The sequence below is a fragment of the Hyperolius riggenbachi genome, chromosome 11, assembly GCF_040937935.1.
Source record: "Hyperolius riggenbachi isolate aHypRig1 chromosome 11, aHypRig1.pri, whole genome shotgun sequence".
Classification (NCBI taxonomy): domain Eukaryota; kingdom Metazoa; phylum Chordata; class Amphibia; order Anura; family Hyperoliidae; genus Hyperolius; species Hyperolius riggenbachi.
Genome location: NC_090656.1, coordinates 9,720,277 through 9,735,823, shown reverse-complemented (window position 1 = coordinate 9,735,823; position 15,547 = coordinate 9,720,277). Strand labels below are relative to the sequence as shown.

Genomic DNA, 15,547 nt, shown 5'->3' with positions numbered 1-15,547 from the left:
GATCCGGCCGGCGCGAGTCCCCCGGTCTCCGCTGTCTTCTTCTCCGCTCTGGGCTCCAGCTTCACTTCACAGCCTGGGAAGTTTAAACAGTAGAGGGCGCTCTACTGTTTAAACTTGCTGTCGGGACAGGAAGAAGTGAAGCCTGCCAGAGCCCAGCGGAGAAGGAGCAGCGCTGACAGCGAGGATACGCGCCGGCCGGATCAGGTAATGTATTGCCGCTAGTGTCGGTCATTGGACATTCGAACGTACCCGCCGGCGATCGAGCAGAATCTTCTGCACGGACGGATCGATGGGAATGATCGATTTCGGACTGAAATCGATCGTTCTGTCAGCATTTGCACAACGATTTCACAGCAGATTCGATCACAGTGATCGAATCGGCTGTATATCGGCAGGAAAATCGGTAAGTGATTGGGCCCCTTAAGTGTTGTAAAATGACAATGTCCAAATAATGCCTAAGTAGCTGTGTAAACATTTGAACTGTGAGTCATCCTACAAACGATTGTTGCACAATCTATCTTTCACAATATCTACATGACGTGGCTGAATGTGGTAGGATTAATTACAATTCAGGTGTGCTATCTTCACATTGAGTCTTAAGGTGCGTACACACGCTCTATTTTCAGGGACGGGTCCGTCAGACCCTCCCGCTGGGCGGGCGTTCCAGCAATAGTGGAGCGTGTGTACAGTCGGTCTGCAGACTGATAAGGCTGTTTCTGAGCGATCCGCTGAGCGGATGGGAGTCATCCAGTCACACAATGCCACTGAAGGATTTCCATGTACAGACAAACAAGAAGACCAACAGCAGTGCTTGTGTAGTGCTGGATGTGTACAGGCTGCTGGACCTGCACATGGGGAAGGGTTTGTAAAGAACGTGCCATGAGAAACTTTTAAAGGATACCCGAGGTGAAAAACTAATGAAATAAACAATTGTATCTTTCCCCCTCCTCCTAAAATCACTTAAGATATTCCACAGTTTTATTTTATATTTCAATCTACTTTTCAAGTTTTTACTGTTTTATTGTTTTTGCTGAATGACATTCATTGAAGTATGCCAGAGCTAAATCTATGAACTATTGACCCTTTTATAACTTTCCAGCTCTCAGAGGCCATTTTCTGCTTGGAAAGGGTTTTATAGTTGTAATTTCTTATCAGTGAGGGTTATGCTATAGTCTGACCCAGTCTTGACTCAAACAGGAACGGTCACTTACATACCTGATGTTTAACTCTTTCAGGCAGAGAAAGAAAAAAAGGAAAACCGCCTAGTTATTTGTGTGCTAAGCACTGTACATACCCATGTCTGTCACATGTCACCTCGGGTATCCTTTAAGCATGATAGAACATTATTTAATCTAGTGGGTTATGAGGGAAGCGATGCCTGAACATTGGAACGCTGATACTGCTTTCGATACACTCATCTTCCAAGATCCATAAATGTCACAGACTGTGGAGAGATTGCTGACTCACCCGCTCACTCATCGATTCCTCAAATTTATGGTTGAAGAGACACTTGTAGACTCTTCCTTCTCCTGCCTGGACCTGCACATGGGAAGCAGGGAGAGTGTAAGAGGCAGAAGGGAGACAACACATACGGAATACACAAAATAACACGGGCAGTGACAGGAAAGTGCTGTTCACAAAGAAAGACATCTCTGCAGAACTTCACAAAGTGGAGGCACATGTCGTATGACATTTATCCATAACTGATGGGTGTCCATCAATACCACTAATATTCGAGCTACATGATAAGGTGTCTCTAAGGGCTCTTTCACATTAGGGCAGATTTTCTGCGTTTCAACGCTAAGGGTAAAGTTTGCGTTACCCAAGGTGAAATGAAAGTCCATAGACTTTCATTTTAGCTTTCACATATAACGCTGCGTTTTTGTGCATTGCGTTACACTGCACCCAGGCGCAGTTTTTCGGCCGACGCTAGCTTTATGCGTTACAATGTTAGTCAATGTAAAACGCACACTATGCGCATTTTTAATCCGTTAACGCAGGCAATCAGTCCCAGAATGCAACAGAGGAACAATGTAGAAAGTTGAAAACTAAAAAGAAAAAAAAATTACCTGCGTTTTCCTATGTGCTGTAACGCATTGAAAACTGATTAAAAACGCACACTCACTGCAGTGCATCGCATATCAAAACGCATACAACAAAACGTATGCTTTGAGCGTTCTCCAACGCAAACTCTGATGTGAAAGAGCCCTTAAAGGCTTAAAGTGGATCCGAGATGAACTTTTACTCCTTGCATAATTGTGTTCTTTTCCTATTGTTTATAGGGCATTCCTCAAGCCAAATACTTTTTTGTTTTTGTTTTAATACTGTAATTCCATATAAACTAAACAAGCCACGCCCACAGGTTTTCAGAGAGCCTTGGCACTTTCAGACAGTAGCAAGGACTCATGGGAGCTCAGTATGGGCAGGAGGAGGGGGTGGTATTACTAGCCAGAGATTTCAGAGGCAGAGGGGAGGAGGGTGGGGTTAGGTTTTGCTGTTGTATCACAGGAAGAAATAATCATTCTATTAAAGCTGTTTGCAGTTAGATTTGCTGTGTAAACTATCTAAACTTTAGATAAGATATATAGACAAGTTACTTGTTATAGTTGGTTTTTCATCTCGAATCCGCTTTAAAACCGTAATTGCAAACCACAAGAAACAGTAGCAAATACATCTCACATCCAAGTACGATGCAAAGAATGTATAATTTTATTTAGGACTTATCCAACAATAATACATTAAAAACATTAAAACTGATGGTGATCGGAAATCCCTCCAACGGCTGGAGAATTATGTGACAAGGTTTGTGTAAATAGGTGCATACAAGCTACTATTCCTAGTGCAAAAAATCCTACATGCATTGCACATCCCACAAGAAAAAAAATACAAAAACCTACAAAAAATATCCATAACATGTGTCCAATTCATATAAAGTGCAGAGTGCTGGTAATACAAAATTCATACAAAACAGTGCAAAGTCAGGCTGTGCAAAATAGTTGCTAAGGTGCTATACATCCTACATCCATCATACATATTACAATCAAATTGCTGCTGGAAAGTGGCGCCAACCGTGCTTACTGAAAGTTAGAACGCAGCTGCATAGGGGGGGAGAGAAGGAGGCTATCGCCTGTACTTATAAGAATTGGACACATGTATTATGCAGTGTTCTCTCCAGGCTCTTTTAGCCAGGTGCTCCACCCGGCTAGTTTTGGTGAGTACCCGGCTGTCATCGGCTCAACTCCTTCTCTGATATAAGCAGAATTGTGCAGAGACGCGAGGCCCTGAATTCTCTCATGTCGCCCCACCCGGCTACTTTTTCTTGCCACCCGGCTGGAAAAAAATTCTGGGGAGAACACTTATGGATATTTTTTGTAGGTTTTTGTATTTTTTCTTGAGGGATGTGCAATGCATGTAGGATATTTTGCACTAGGAATAGTAGCTTGTATGCACCTATTTACACAAACCTTGTCACGTAAATCTCCAGCCATTGGAGGGATTTCTGATAATCGGATTAAGAATGCGGTTTTAATGTTTTTAATTTTACTGTTGGATAAGTCCTAAAAAAATGATTCATTATAACTGATGGGTGTGTCACTGTTTTGAAGATAAAAGAATGGCACCTGAGCTGGCAGCCAGGGTCTATGCGGGCCACCCCAGGGATCACGTACCTCCAATCCGTGCACTTGCTAATGGTACCTTTAATCACCGGTGAACAGACAATCCTGACAGCTGTTTCGCATGTGCACGCTTCCTCAGAGGCTAACAAATACAGCCTTGTTAGCCTCTGAGGAAGCATTCACACGTGAAACAGCTGTCAGGCTTGTTAACCCCTGCTGTCAACCACGTTGCCTGTGTTTTCACCGGTGATTAGCAGTCACAGAGCCTCATCTCTGTTTCTAGACTGATGGGAGTGTGTGGCACAGTGCAAGGTGTGCAGGGACGTGCTTATTAGACAGAGAAGAGCGTGAGGTAGAGAGAAGGATGAAGCATACAGAGATGGGAAGCATGACAAGGGCTAAGGCTGGGTTCACACTATGCCAGATCCACAACAGTGAGTATACAAGCATAGCCTGAGTGGATAGGCTGTGCCCCGTCGCAGAGTCCAGTGATGTATTCATGCTACTCCCACCACCACTGGGCTCGGGAGACAAGCGCCAATCTACTGAGTCCCGGGGAGACGCACACAGAGCTCCCATTGGCTTGAAAAAGACTAATGGGAGTCCTATCTAGCAACAGGGAGGAGGATTCTCATTGGTCCACCACTCAGTGAACCAATGAGAAACCTCCCAGGTGCTAAGGAGTATTTCCATTAGTCTTTTGCAACCCAATGGAAGCTCTGTGCTTCTGCTGGGGCTCTGATCTATATACCGGCGGCCGTACTGAAGACAGATAAGTAGAGCAGGAACGGAAAGGGGGAAACAGCCTAATGAGAACAGACACTGACTCCGCGGGCATCCTCAGTGTTCAGAGAGAGAGAGAGAGAGAGAGAGAGAGAGAGAGAGACACAGTCGGGAACCTGCACTATGCTCCCCCTCCCATTTAAAAAAATTATGATATAATGAATTGGTTGTGTAGTACGGATAATAACTAGAACATTAGTAGTAAAGAAAATAGTGTCATTTTTATTTTCAGTTATATAGTGTGTTTTTATAACATTGCATCATTCTCTACGGTAATATTTGCAGTTTACACACTACTCAGCATTCTAAATGTTTTTATAGAGCAGTCTTGTGAACTATTGGCCTGTCCTCTGAAGAAAGAGAAAAATAAGATACCATGACTGACAGTTTAGATAAGCTTCAGAAGACAGAGCTCTCTGCAACTTTGAAAGTTATGGAGCTCAATGGCTTTTTTGCAGATAACTGGAGTTTCTTAATTCCTCCTGTACTGGAAACAATATTAGACTTATGTCTCTGCACCTCATGTTTTATTTCTTAGCTGTATTACACATACAAATCATAGATCTTATTTGTTTTCCCTTCAATCACTCTAACGCAGGAGCCGTTTACACATGCATTTCCGTCCCGCTGGAGTGTGCAGTTTTTATGCCTAGTGTGAACCTGGCCTAAAGGATTTGAGGCCAAGAAAGGTCTGAGTAATATAGAGGCATAAAGCACAGAGGAATAAGACACAAGTGGACTGAGTATGAGTCATCATGGACAGAGACAGCTAAGCTATAAGTGAGGCATTCGGAGTTCAGTCATTACTGTCTCTTGCCTCTTCCATGCAACGTGTGGTTGTCCATTGTGCGAGTGTGTGTGTATCTGTGTGCGTTCATGTGTTCCTGTGTGTGTCTCTGCCAGATGATGAGGAAGATGTACAGAAATGCAGGAAACAAGACCATACCACTTACCGTGTCACAGAACCGCTCGCGGTCATCGCGGCATGCAAAATAGAGATGTCGGTCGAGATGAAAATCGTCTGAGGACAGTTCAGCCACCCTCAATATGGACTGCTTGCACTTCTCCGTGACCTTCAGCTGGGCGTCGGTCTCCTCAGCCTCCTTAACCATGGCCTTCTCCAGGCAGGCCACCACCTCCCCCTGAGAGTGAGGGTCCTGCACAGACAATTGCAGAGAGTCAGGACATAGCTTACAGGAAGGCAACTCCAGACCTGTCTGTGCTAAAGCAATACCCATAATCCCCTGCAATACCCATAATCCTCTGCAGGAGGTGAGATTTACTCAGAAACACATATGAAATCTTGCTCAGAACAAAACCTGATCAAAATGTATGGCTTGTAGGGTTGCCGCGGTATCACGGTATGACGGTATACCACAGTTTCAAAATGCATGATAACCATACCATGCACTTTTTGAAAATACCGGTTTACCCAAGACGGCGCTGTAAGACATTTGCCCGGCACACAGGGCTCCAACCCTTCTCTGTTCTTCTCCCCCCGACGGCCTCACCACATCTGTGGGAAAGATTCCCCCTGCCTCCAGGAATCCAGGGACGCTTTGCACAGTGTCCAGGGACCCAGGGCTCACTGCAGTCGGACTCCGGAAATCTTAACCACATGGCCGCCCCAGCTCCATACACGCCGCTGCCGCCGTCACTTCCTGCTGATCAGAGCTCCCCATGGCTGACCGCGCCAGTCCCCGCCCGCTAAGCCCCAGGACCACCACAGCTCTGCGGCCCCCACTGCTGGGTCTCACCGAGCAGCCGCCACTGATCGGCACTCCAGCCGCCTCTGCTTCCGGACCGCACGGCCACCCACGCAGGGGAGCCCTCTCCTAAGCCGCCTCACATTGCCTGCCTTCCTCGCATCCACCACCACCAGGCACGGAAGACACCCCCAGCAAGAGGCCTCCACACCACCTGCAGATGCCGCTGCTCCAGTGACAGACTAGGCCACCCATGTAGAGGAGCACCTACTACATATGCTGCAGGCACCTATCCTGGCTGCACCTACTACATATGCTGCAGGCACCTATCCTGGCTACACCTATCCCTGGCTACCTGTGCTGCAGGCACCTATCCTGGCTGCACCTACTACATATGCTGCAGGCACCTATCCTGGCTACACCTACTACATATGCTGCAAGCACCTATCCTGGCTGCACCTACTACATATGCTGCAGGCACCTATCCTGGCTACACCTACTACATATGCTGCAGGCACCTATCCTGGCTACACCTACTACATATGCTGCAGGCACCTATCCTGGCTGCACCTACTACATATGCTGCAGGCACCTATCCTGGCTGCACCTACTACATATGCTGCAGGCACCTATCCTGGCTACACCTAATACATATGCTGCAGGCACCTATCCTGGCTGCACCTACTACATATGCTGCAGGCACCTATCCTGGCTACACCTACTACATATGCTGCAGGCACCTATCCTGGCTACACCTACTACATATGCTGCAGGCACCTATCCTGGCTGCACATCTCTGGCTACACCTATCCCTGGCTACCTGTGCTGCAGGCACCTATCCTGGCTACCTATGCTGCAGGCTCCTACTACTGGCTACACCTTTCCCTGGCTACCTATGCTGCAGGTACCTATCCTGGCTACCTATGCTGCAGGCACCTACTACTGGCTACACCTATCCCTGGCTACCTATGCTGCAGGTACCTATCCTGGCTACACCTATCCCTGGCTACCTATGCTGCAGGTACCTATCCTGGCTACACCTATCCCTGGCTACCTATGCTGCAGGCACCTATCCTGGCTACCTATGCTGCAGCCACCTATTGCTGGCTACACCTATCCCTGGCTACCTATGCTGCAGGCACCTATCCCTGGCTACCTATGCTGCAGCCACCTACTACTGGCTACACCTATCCTGGGTACACCTATCCCTGGCTACCTATGCTGCAGGTACCTATCCTGGCTACACCTATTCTTGGCTACCTATGCTGGCTACACCTATTCTTGGCTACCTATGCTGCAGGCACCTATACCTGGCTACCTACGCTGCAGCCACCTATTACTGGCTACACCTATCCCTGGATACCTACGATGCAGCCACCAATTGCTGGCTACACCCATCCCTGGCTACCTATGCTGCAGGCACCTATCCCTGGGCTACCTATGCTGCGACCACCTACTACTGGCTACACCTATCCCTGGCTACCTATGATGCAGCCACCTATTGCTGGCTACACCTATCCCTGGCTACCTATGCTGCAGGCACCTATCCCTGGCTACCTATGCTGCAGGCACCTATCCCTGGCTACCTATGCTGCGGCCACCTACTACTGGCTACACCTATCCCTGGCTACCTATGCTGCGACCACCTATTACTGGCTACACCTATCCCTGGCTACCTATGCTGCGACCACCTATTACTGGCTACACCTATCCCTGGCTACCTATGCTGCGACCACCTATTACAGGCTACACCTATCCCTGGCTATCTATGCTGCGACCACCTATTACTGGCTACACCTATCCCTGGCTACCTATGCTGCGACCACCTATTACTGGCTACACCTATCCCTGGCTACCTATGCTGCGACCACCTATTACAGGCTACACCTATCCCTGGCTACCTATGCTGCGGGCACCTATTACTGGCTACACCTATCCCTGGCTACCTTTGCTGCGGCCACCTACTACTGGCTACACCTATACCTGGCTACCTATGCTGCGACCACCTATTACTGGCTACACTTATCCCTGGCTACCTATGCTGCGGCCACCTATTACTGGCTACACCTATCCCTGGCTACCTATGCTGCGACCACCTATTACTGGCTACACTTATCCCTGGCTACCTATGCTGCGGCCACCTATTACTGGCTACACCTATCCCTGGCTACCTTTGCTGCGGCCACCTACTACTGGCTACACCTATACCTGGCTACCTATGCTGCGGTCACCTACTACTGGCTACACCTATCCCTGGCTTCCTATGCTGCGGCCACCTACTACTGGCTACACCTATCCCTGGCTACCTATGCTGCGGCCACCTATTACTGCCTACACCTATCCCTGGCTTCCTATGCTGCGGCCACCTATTACTGCCTACACCTATCCCTGGCTACCTATGCTGCGACCACCTACTACTGGCTACATCTATCCCTGGCTACCTATGCTGCGACCACCTATTACTGGCTACACCTATCCCTGGCTTCCTATGCTGCGACCACCTATTACTGGCTACACCTATCTCTGGCTACCTATGCTGCAGCCACCTACTACTGGCTACACCTATCCCTGGCTACCTATGCTGCGACCACCTACTACTGGCTACATCTATCCCAGGCTACCTATGCTGCGGCCACCTACTACTGGCTACACCTATCTCTGGCTACCTATGCTGCGGCCACCTACTACTGGCTACACCTATACCTGGCTACCTATGCTGCGGCCACCTACTAATGGCTACACCTATCCCTGGCTACCTATGCTGCGGCCACCTACTACTGGCTACTCCTATCCCTGGCTACCTATGCTGCGACCACCTACTACTGGCTACACCTATCCCTTGCTACCTATGCTGCGGCCACCTACTACTGGCTACACCTATCTCTGGCTACCTATGCTGCGGCCACCTACTACTGGCTACACCTATCCCTGGCTACCTATACTGCGGCCACCTATTACTGGCTACACCTATCCCTGGCTTCCTATGCTGCGGCCACCTATTACTGGCTACACCTATCCCTGGCTTCCTATGCTGCGACCACCTACTACTGGCTACACCTATCCCTGGCTACCTATGCTGCGGCCCCCTACTACTGGGTACATCTATCCCTGGCTACCTATGCTGCGGCCACCTACTACTGGGTACACCTATCCCTGGCTACCTATGCTGCGACCACCTATTACTGGCTACACCTATCCCTGGCTACCTATGCTGCGGCCACCTATTACAGGCTACACCTATCCCTGGCTACCTATGCTGCGACCACCTACTACTGGCTACACCTATCCCTGGCTACCTATGCTGCGACCACCTATTACTGGCTACACCTATCTCTGGCTACCTATGCTGCGGCCACCTACTACTGGCTACACCTATCCCTAGCTACCTATCCTGCAGCCACCTACTACTGGCTGCACCTATCCCTGGCTACCTATGCTGCGACCACCTATTACTGGCTACACCTATCCCTGGCTACCTATGCTGCGACCACCTACTACTGGCTACACCTATCCCTGGCTACCTATGCTACAGCCACCTACTACCGGCTACACTTATCCCTGGCTACCTATGCTGCGGCCACCTACTACCGGGTACACCTATCCCTGGCTACCTATGCTGCGACCACCTATTACTGGCTACACCTATCCCTGGCTACCTATGCTGCGACCACCTATTACTGGCTACACCTATCCCTGGCTACCTATGCTATGGCCACCTATTACTGGCTACACCTATCCCTGGCTACCTATGCTGCGGCCACCTATTACTGGCTACACCTATCCCTGGCTACCTATGCTGCGGCCACCTACCACTGGCTACACCTATCCCTGACTACCTATGCTGCGAGCACCTACTACTGGCTACACCTATCCCTGGCTACCTATGCTGCGGCCACCTACCACTGGCTACACCTATCCCTGGCTTCCTATGCTGCGACCACCTATTACTGGCTACACCTATCCCTGGCTACCTATGCTATGGCCACCTATTACTGGCTACACCTATCCCTGGCTACCTATGCTGCGGCCACCTATTACTGGCTACACCTATCCCTGGCTACCTATGCTGCGGCCACCTATTACTGGCTACACCTATCCCTGGCTTCCTATGCTGCGACCACCTATTACTGGCTACACCTATCCCTGGCTTCCTATGCTGCGGCCACCTACTACTGGCTACACCTATCCCTGGCTACCTATGCTGCGGCCACCTACTACTGGCTACACCTATCCCTGGCTACCTATGCTGCGGCCACCTACTACCTGCTACACTTATCCCTGGCTACCTATGCTGCAGCCACCTATTACTGGCTACACCTATCCCTGGCTACCTATGCTGCGGCCACCTATTACTGGCTACACCTATCCCTGGCTACCTATGCTGCGACCACCTATTACTGGCTACACCTATCCCTGGCTATCTATGCTGCGACCACCTATTACTGGCTACACCTATCCCTGGCTACCTATGCTACAGCCACCTACTACCGGCTACACTTATCCCTGGCTTCCTATGCTGCGACCACCTATTACTGGCTACACCTATCCCTGGCTTCCTATGCTGCGGCCACCTACTACTGGCTACACCTATCCCTGGCTACCTATGCTGCGACCACCTACTACTGGCTACACCTATCCCTGGCTACCTATGCTGCGACCACCTATTACTGGCTACACCTATCCCTGGCTTCCTATGCTGCGACCACCTATTACTGGCTACACCTATCCCTGGCTTCCTATGCTGCGACCACCTACTACTGGCTACACCTATCCCTGGTTACCTATGCTGCGGCCACCTACTACTGGCTACACCTATCCCTGGTTACCTATGCTGCGACCACCTATTACTGGCTACACCTATCCCTGGCTTCCTATGCTGCGGCCACCTACTACTGGCTACACCTATCCCTGGCTACCTATGCTGCGACCACCTATTACTGGCTACACCTATCCCTGGCTACCTATGCTGCGCCACCTACTACTGGCTACACCTATCCCTGGCTACCTATGCTATGGCCACTTACTACTGCCTACACCCTATCCCTGGCTACCTATGCTGCCAGCACCTACTACTGGCTACACCTATCCCTGGCTACCTATGCTACGGCCACCTACTACTGGCTACACCTATCCCTGGCTACCTATGCTGCGACCACCTACTATCGGCTACACTTATCCCTGGCTACCTATGCTGCAGCCACCTACCACTGGCTACACCTATCCCTGGCTACCTATGCTGCGGTCACCTATTACTGGCTACACCTATCCCTGGCTACCTATGCTGCGACCACCTACTACTGGCTACACCTATCTCTGGCTACCTATGCTGCGGCCACCTATTACTGGCTACACCTATCCCTGGCTACCTATGCTGCGGCCACCTATTACTGCCTACACCTATCCCTGGTTACCTATGCTGCGGTCACCTATTACTGGCTACACCTATCCCTGGCTACCTATGCTACGGCCACCTATTACTGGCTACACCCATCCCTGGCTACCTATGCTGCGACCACCTACTACTGGCTACACCTATCTCTGGCTACCTATGCTGCGGCCACCTATTACTGGCTACACCTATCCCTGGCTACCTATGCTGCGGTCACCTATTACTGGCTACACCTATCCCTGGCTACCTATGCTGCGGCCACCTATTACTGGCTACACCTATCCCTGGCTACCTATGCTGCGGCCACCTACTACCTGCTACACTTATCCCTGGCTACCTATGCTGCGGCCACCTATTACTGGCTACACCTATCCCTGGCTATACCTATGCTGCGGCCACCTACTACTGGCTACACCTATCCCTGGCTACCTATGCTGCGGCCACCTACTACTAGCTACACCTATCCCTGGCTACTTATGCTGCGACCACCTATTACTGGCTACACCTATCCCTGGCTACCTATGCTGCGGCCACCTACTACTGGCTACACCTATCCCTGGCTACTTATGCTGCGACCACCTATTACTGGCTACACCTATCCCTGGCTATCTATGCTGCGACCACCTATTACTGGCTACACCTATCCCTGGCTTCCTATGCTGCGACCACCTATTACTGGCTACACCTATCCCTGGCTTCCTATGCTGCGGCCACCTACTACTGGCTACACCTATCCCTGGTTACCTATGCTGCGGCCACCTATTACTGGCTACACCTATCCCTGGCTATCTATGCTGCGACCACCTATTACTGGCTACACCTATCCCTGGCTTCCTATGCTGCGACCACCTATTACTGGCTACACCTATCCCTGGCTTCCTATGCTGCGGCCACCTACTACTGGCTACACCTATCCCTGGCTTCCTATGCTGCGGCCACCTATTACTGGCTACACCTATCCCTGGTTACCTATGCTGCGGCCACCTATTACTGGCTACACCTATCCCTGGCTTCCTATGCTGCGACCACCTATTACTGGCTACACCTATCCCTGGCTTCCTATGCTGCGGCCACCTACTACTGGCTACACCTATCCCTGGCTTCCTATGCTGCGACCACCTATTACTGGCTACACCTATCCCTGGCTTCCTATGCTGCGGCCACCTACTACTGGCTACACCTATCCCTGGCTATACCTATGCTGCGGCCACCTATTACTGGCTACACGTATCCCTGGCTATACCTATGCTGCGGCCACCTACTACTGGCTACACCTATCCCTGACTACCTATGCTGCGGCAACCTTCTATTGACTATACCTATCCATGGCTGCTTATTCTGCGGCCACCTACTACTGGCTACACCTATCCCTGGCTACCTATGCTGCGGGCACCTATCACTGGCTACCTATGCTGCGGCCACCTATTACTTGCTACACCTATCCCTGGTTACCTATGCTGCGACCACCTACTACTAGCTACACCTATCCCTGGCTTCCTATGCTGCGGCCACCTATTACTGGCTACACCTATCCCTGGCTTCCTATGCTGCGACCACCTATTACTGGCTACACCTATCCCTGGCTTCCTATGCTGCGACCACCTATTACTGGCTACACCTATCCCTGGCTTCCTATGCTGCGGCCACCTACTACTGGCTACACCTATCCCTGGCTACCTATGCTGCGACCACCTACTACTGGCTACACCTATCCCTGGCTACCTATGCTGCGACCACCTATTACTGGCTACACCTATCCCTGGCTTCCTATGCTGCGGCCACCTACTACTGGCTACACCTATCCCTGGCTACCTATGCTGCGACCACCTACTACTGGCTACACCTATCCCTGGCTACCTATGCTGCGACCACCTATTACTGGCTACACCTATCCCCGGCAACCTATGCTGCGACCACCTACTACTGGCTACACCTATCCCTGGCTACCTATGCTGCGACCACCTACTACTGGCTACACCTATCCCTGGCTACCTATGCTGCGACCACCTACTACTGGCTACACCTATCCCTGGCTACCTATGCTGCGACCACCTATTACTGGCTACACCTATCCCCGGCAACCTATGCTGCGACCACCTACTACTGGCTACACCTATCCCTGGCTACCTATGCTGCGACCACCTATTACTGGCTACACCTATCCCCGGCAACCTATGCTGCGACCACCTACTACTGGCTACACCTATCCCTGGTTACCTATGCTGCGGCCACCTATTACTGGCTACACCTATCCCTGGCTACCTATGCTGCGACCACCTATTACTGGCTACACCTATCCCTGGCTACCTATGCTGCGACCACCTACTACTGGCTACACCTATCCCTGGCTACCTATGCTGCGACCACCTACTACTGGCTACACCTATCCCTGGCTACCTATGCTGCGACCACCTATTACTGGCTACACCTATCTCTGGCTTCCTATGCTGCGGCCACCTACTACCTGCGACACCTATCCCTGGCTACCTATGCTGCGGCCACCTACTACTGGCTACACCTATCTCTGGCTACCTATGCTGCGGCCACCTACTACTGGCTACACCTATACCTGGCTACCTATGCTGCGGCCACCTACTAATGGCTACACCTATCCCTGGCTACCTATGCTGCGGCCACCTACTACTGGCTACATCTATCCCTGGCTACCTATGCTGCGACCACCTATTACTGGCTACACCTATCCCTGGCTACCTATGCTGCGGCCACCTACTACTGGCTACACCTATCTCTGGCTACCTATGCTGCGGCCACCTACTACTGGCTACACCTATCCCTGGCTACCTATGCTGCGACCACCTATTACTGGCTACACCTATCCCTGGCTACCTATGCTGCGGCCACCTACTACTGGCTACACCTATCTCTGGCTACCTATGCTGCGGCCACCTACTACTGGCTACACCTATACCTGGCTACCTATGCTGCGGCCACCTACTAATGGCTACACCTATCCCTGGCTACCTATGCTGCGGCCACCTACTAATGGCTACACCTATCCCTGGCTACCTATGCTGCGGCCACCTACTACTGGCTACACCTATCTCTGGCTACCTATGCTGCGGCCACCTACTACTGGCTACACCTATCTCTGGCTACCTATGCTGCGGCCACCTACTACTGGCTACACCTATACCTGGCTACCTATGCTGCGGCCACCTACTACTGGCTACACCTATCCCTGGCTTCCTATGCTGCGGCCACCTACTACTGGCTACATCTATCCCTGGCTACCTATGCTGCGGCCACCTACTACTGGGTACACCTATCCCTGGCTTCCTATGCTGCGGCCACCTATTACTGGCTACACCTATCCCTGGCTACCTATGCTGCGACCACCTACTACTGGCTACACCTATCCCTGGCTACCTATGCTGCGACCACCTATTACTGGCTACACCTATCCCTGGCTACCTATGCTGCGGCCACCTACCACTGGCTACACCTATCCCTGGCTACCTATGCTGCGACCACCTATTACTGGCTACACCTATCCCTGGCTACCTATGCTGCGGCCACCTACTACTGGCTACACCTATCCCTGGCTACCTATGCTGCGGCCACCTACTACTGGCTACACCTATCCCTGGCTACCTATGCTGCGGCCACCTACTAATGGCTACACCTATCCCTGGCTACCTATGCTGCGGCCACCTACTACTGGCTACACCTATCCCTGGCTACCTATGCTGCGGCCACCTACTACTGGGTACACCTATCCCTGGCTACCTATGCCTCTGCCACCTACTACCGGCTACATCTATCCCTGGCTACCTATGCTGCGACCACCTATTACTGGCTACACCTATCCCTGGCTACCTATGCTGCGGCCACCTACTAATGGCTACACCTATCCCTGGCTACCTATGCTGCGGCCACCTACTACTGGCTACACCTATCCCTAGCTACCTATGCTGCGGCCACCTACTACTGGCTGCACCTATCCCTGGCTACCTATGCTGCGACCACCTATTACTGGCTACACCTATCCCTGGCTACCTATGCTGCGACCACCTATTACTGGCTACACCTAT

General features: G+C 51.1%; 1 protein-coding gene across 2 annotated transcripts in view; it reads right to left on the bottom strand.

Moving 5' to 3' along the window:
* GLG1 (golgi glycoprotein 1) overlaps positions 1–15,547 on the bottom strand; it is a 154,513-nt gene that overhangs the window by 63,411 nt on the left and 75,555 nt on the right. For both annotated transcript variants that reach the window (XM_068260805.1, XM_068260806.1), the window contains exons 5-6: positions 5,354–5,557; positions 1,468–1,539 (exon numbers count right to left, since the gene is read on the bottom strand). In XM_068260805.1, the coding sequence (XP_068116906.1) occupies positions 1,468–1,539; positions 5,354–5,557 (276 nt within the window). The remainder of the gene's footprint in view (positions 1–1,467; positions 1,540–5,353; positions 5,558–15,547) is intronic.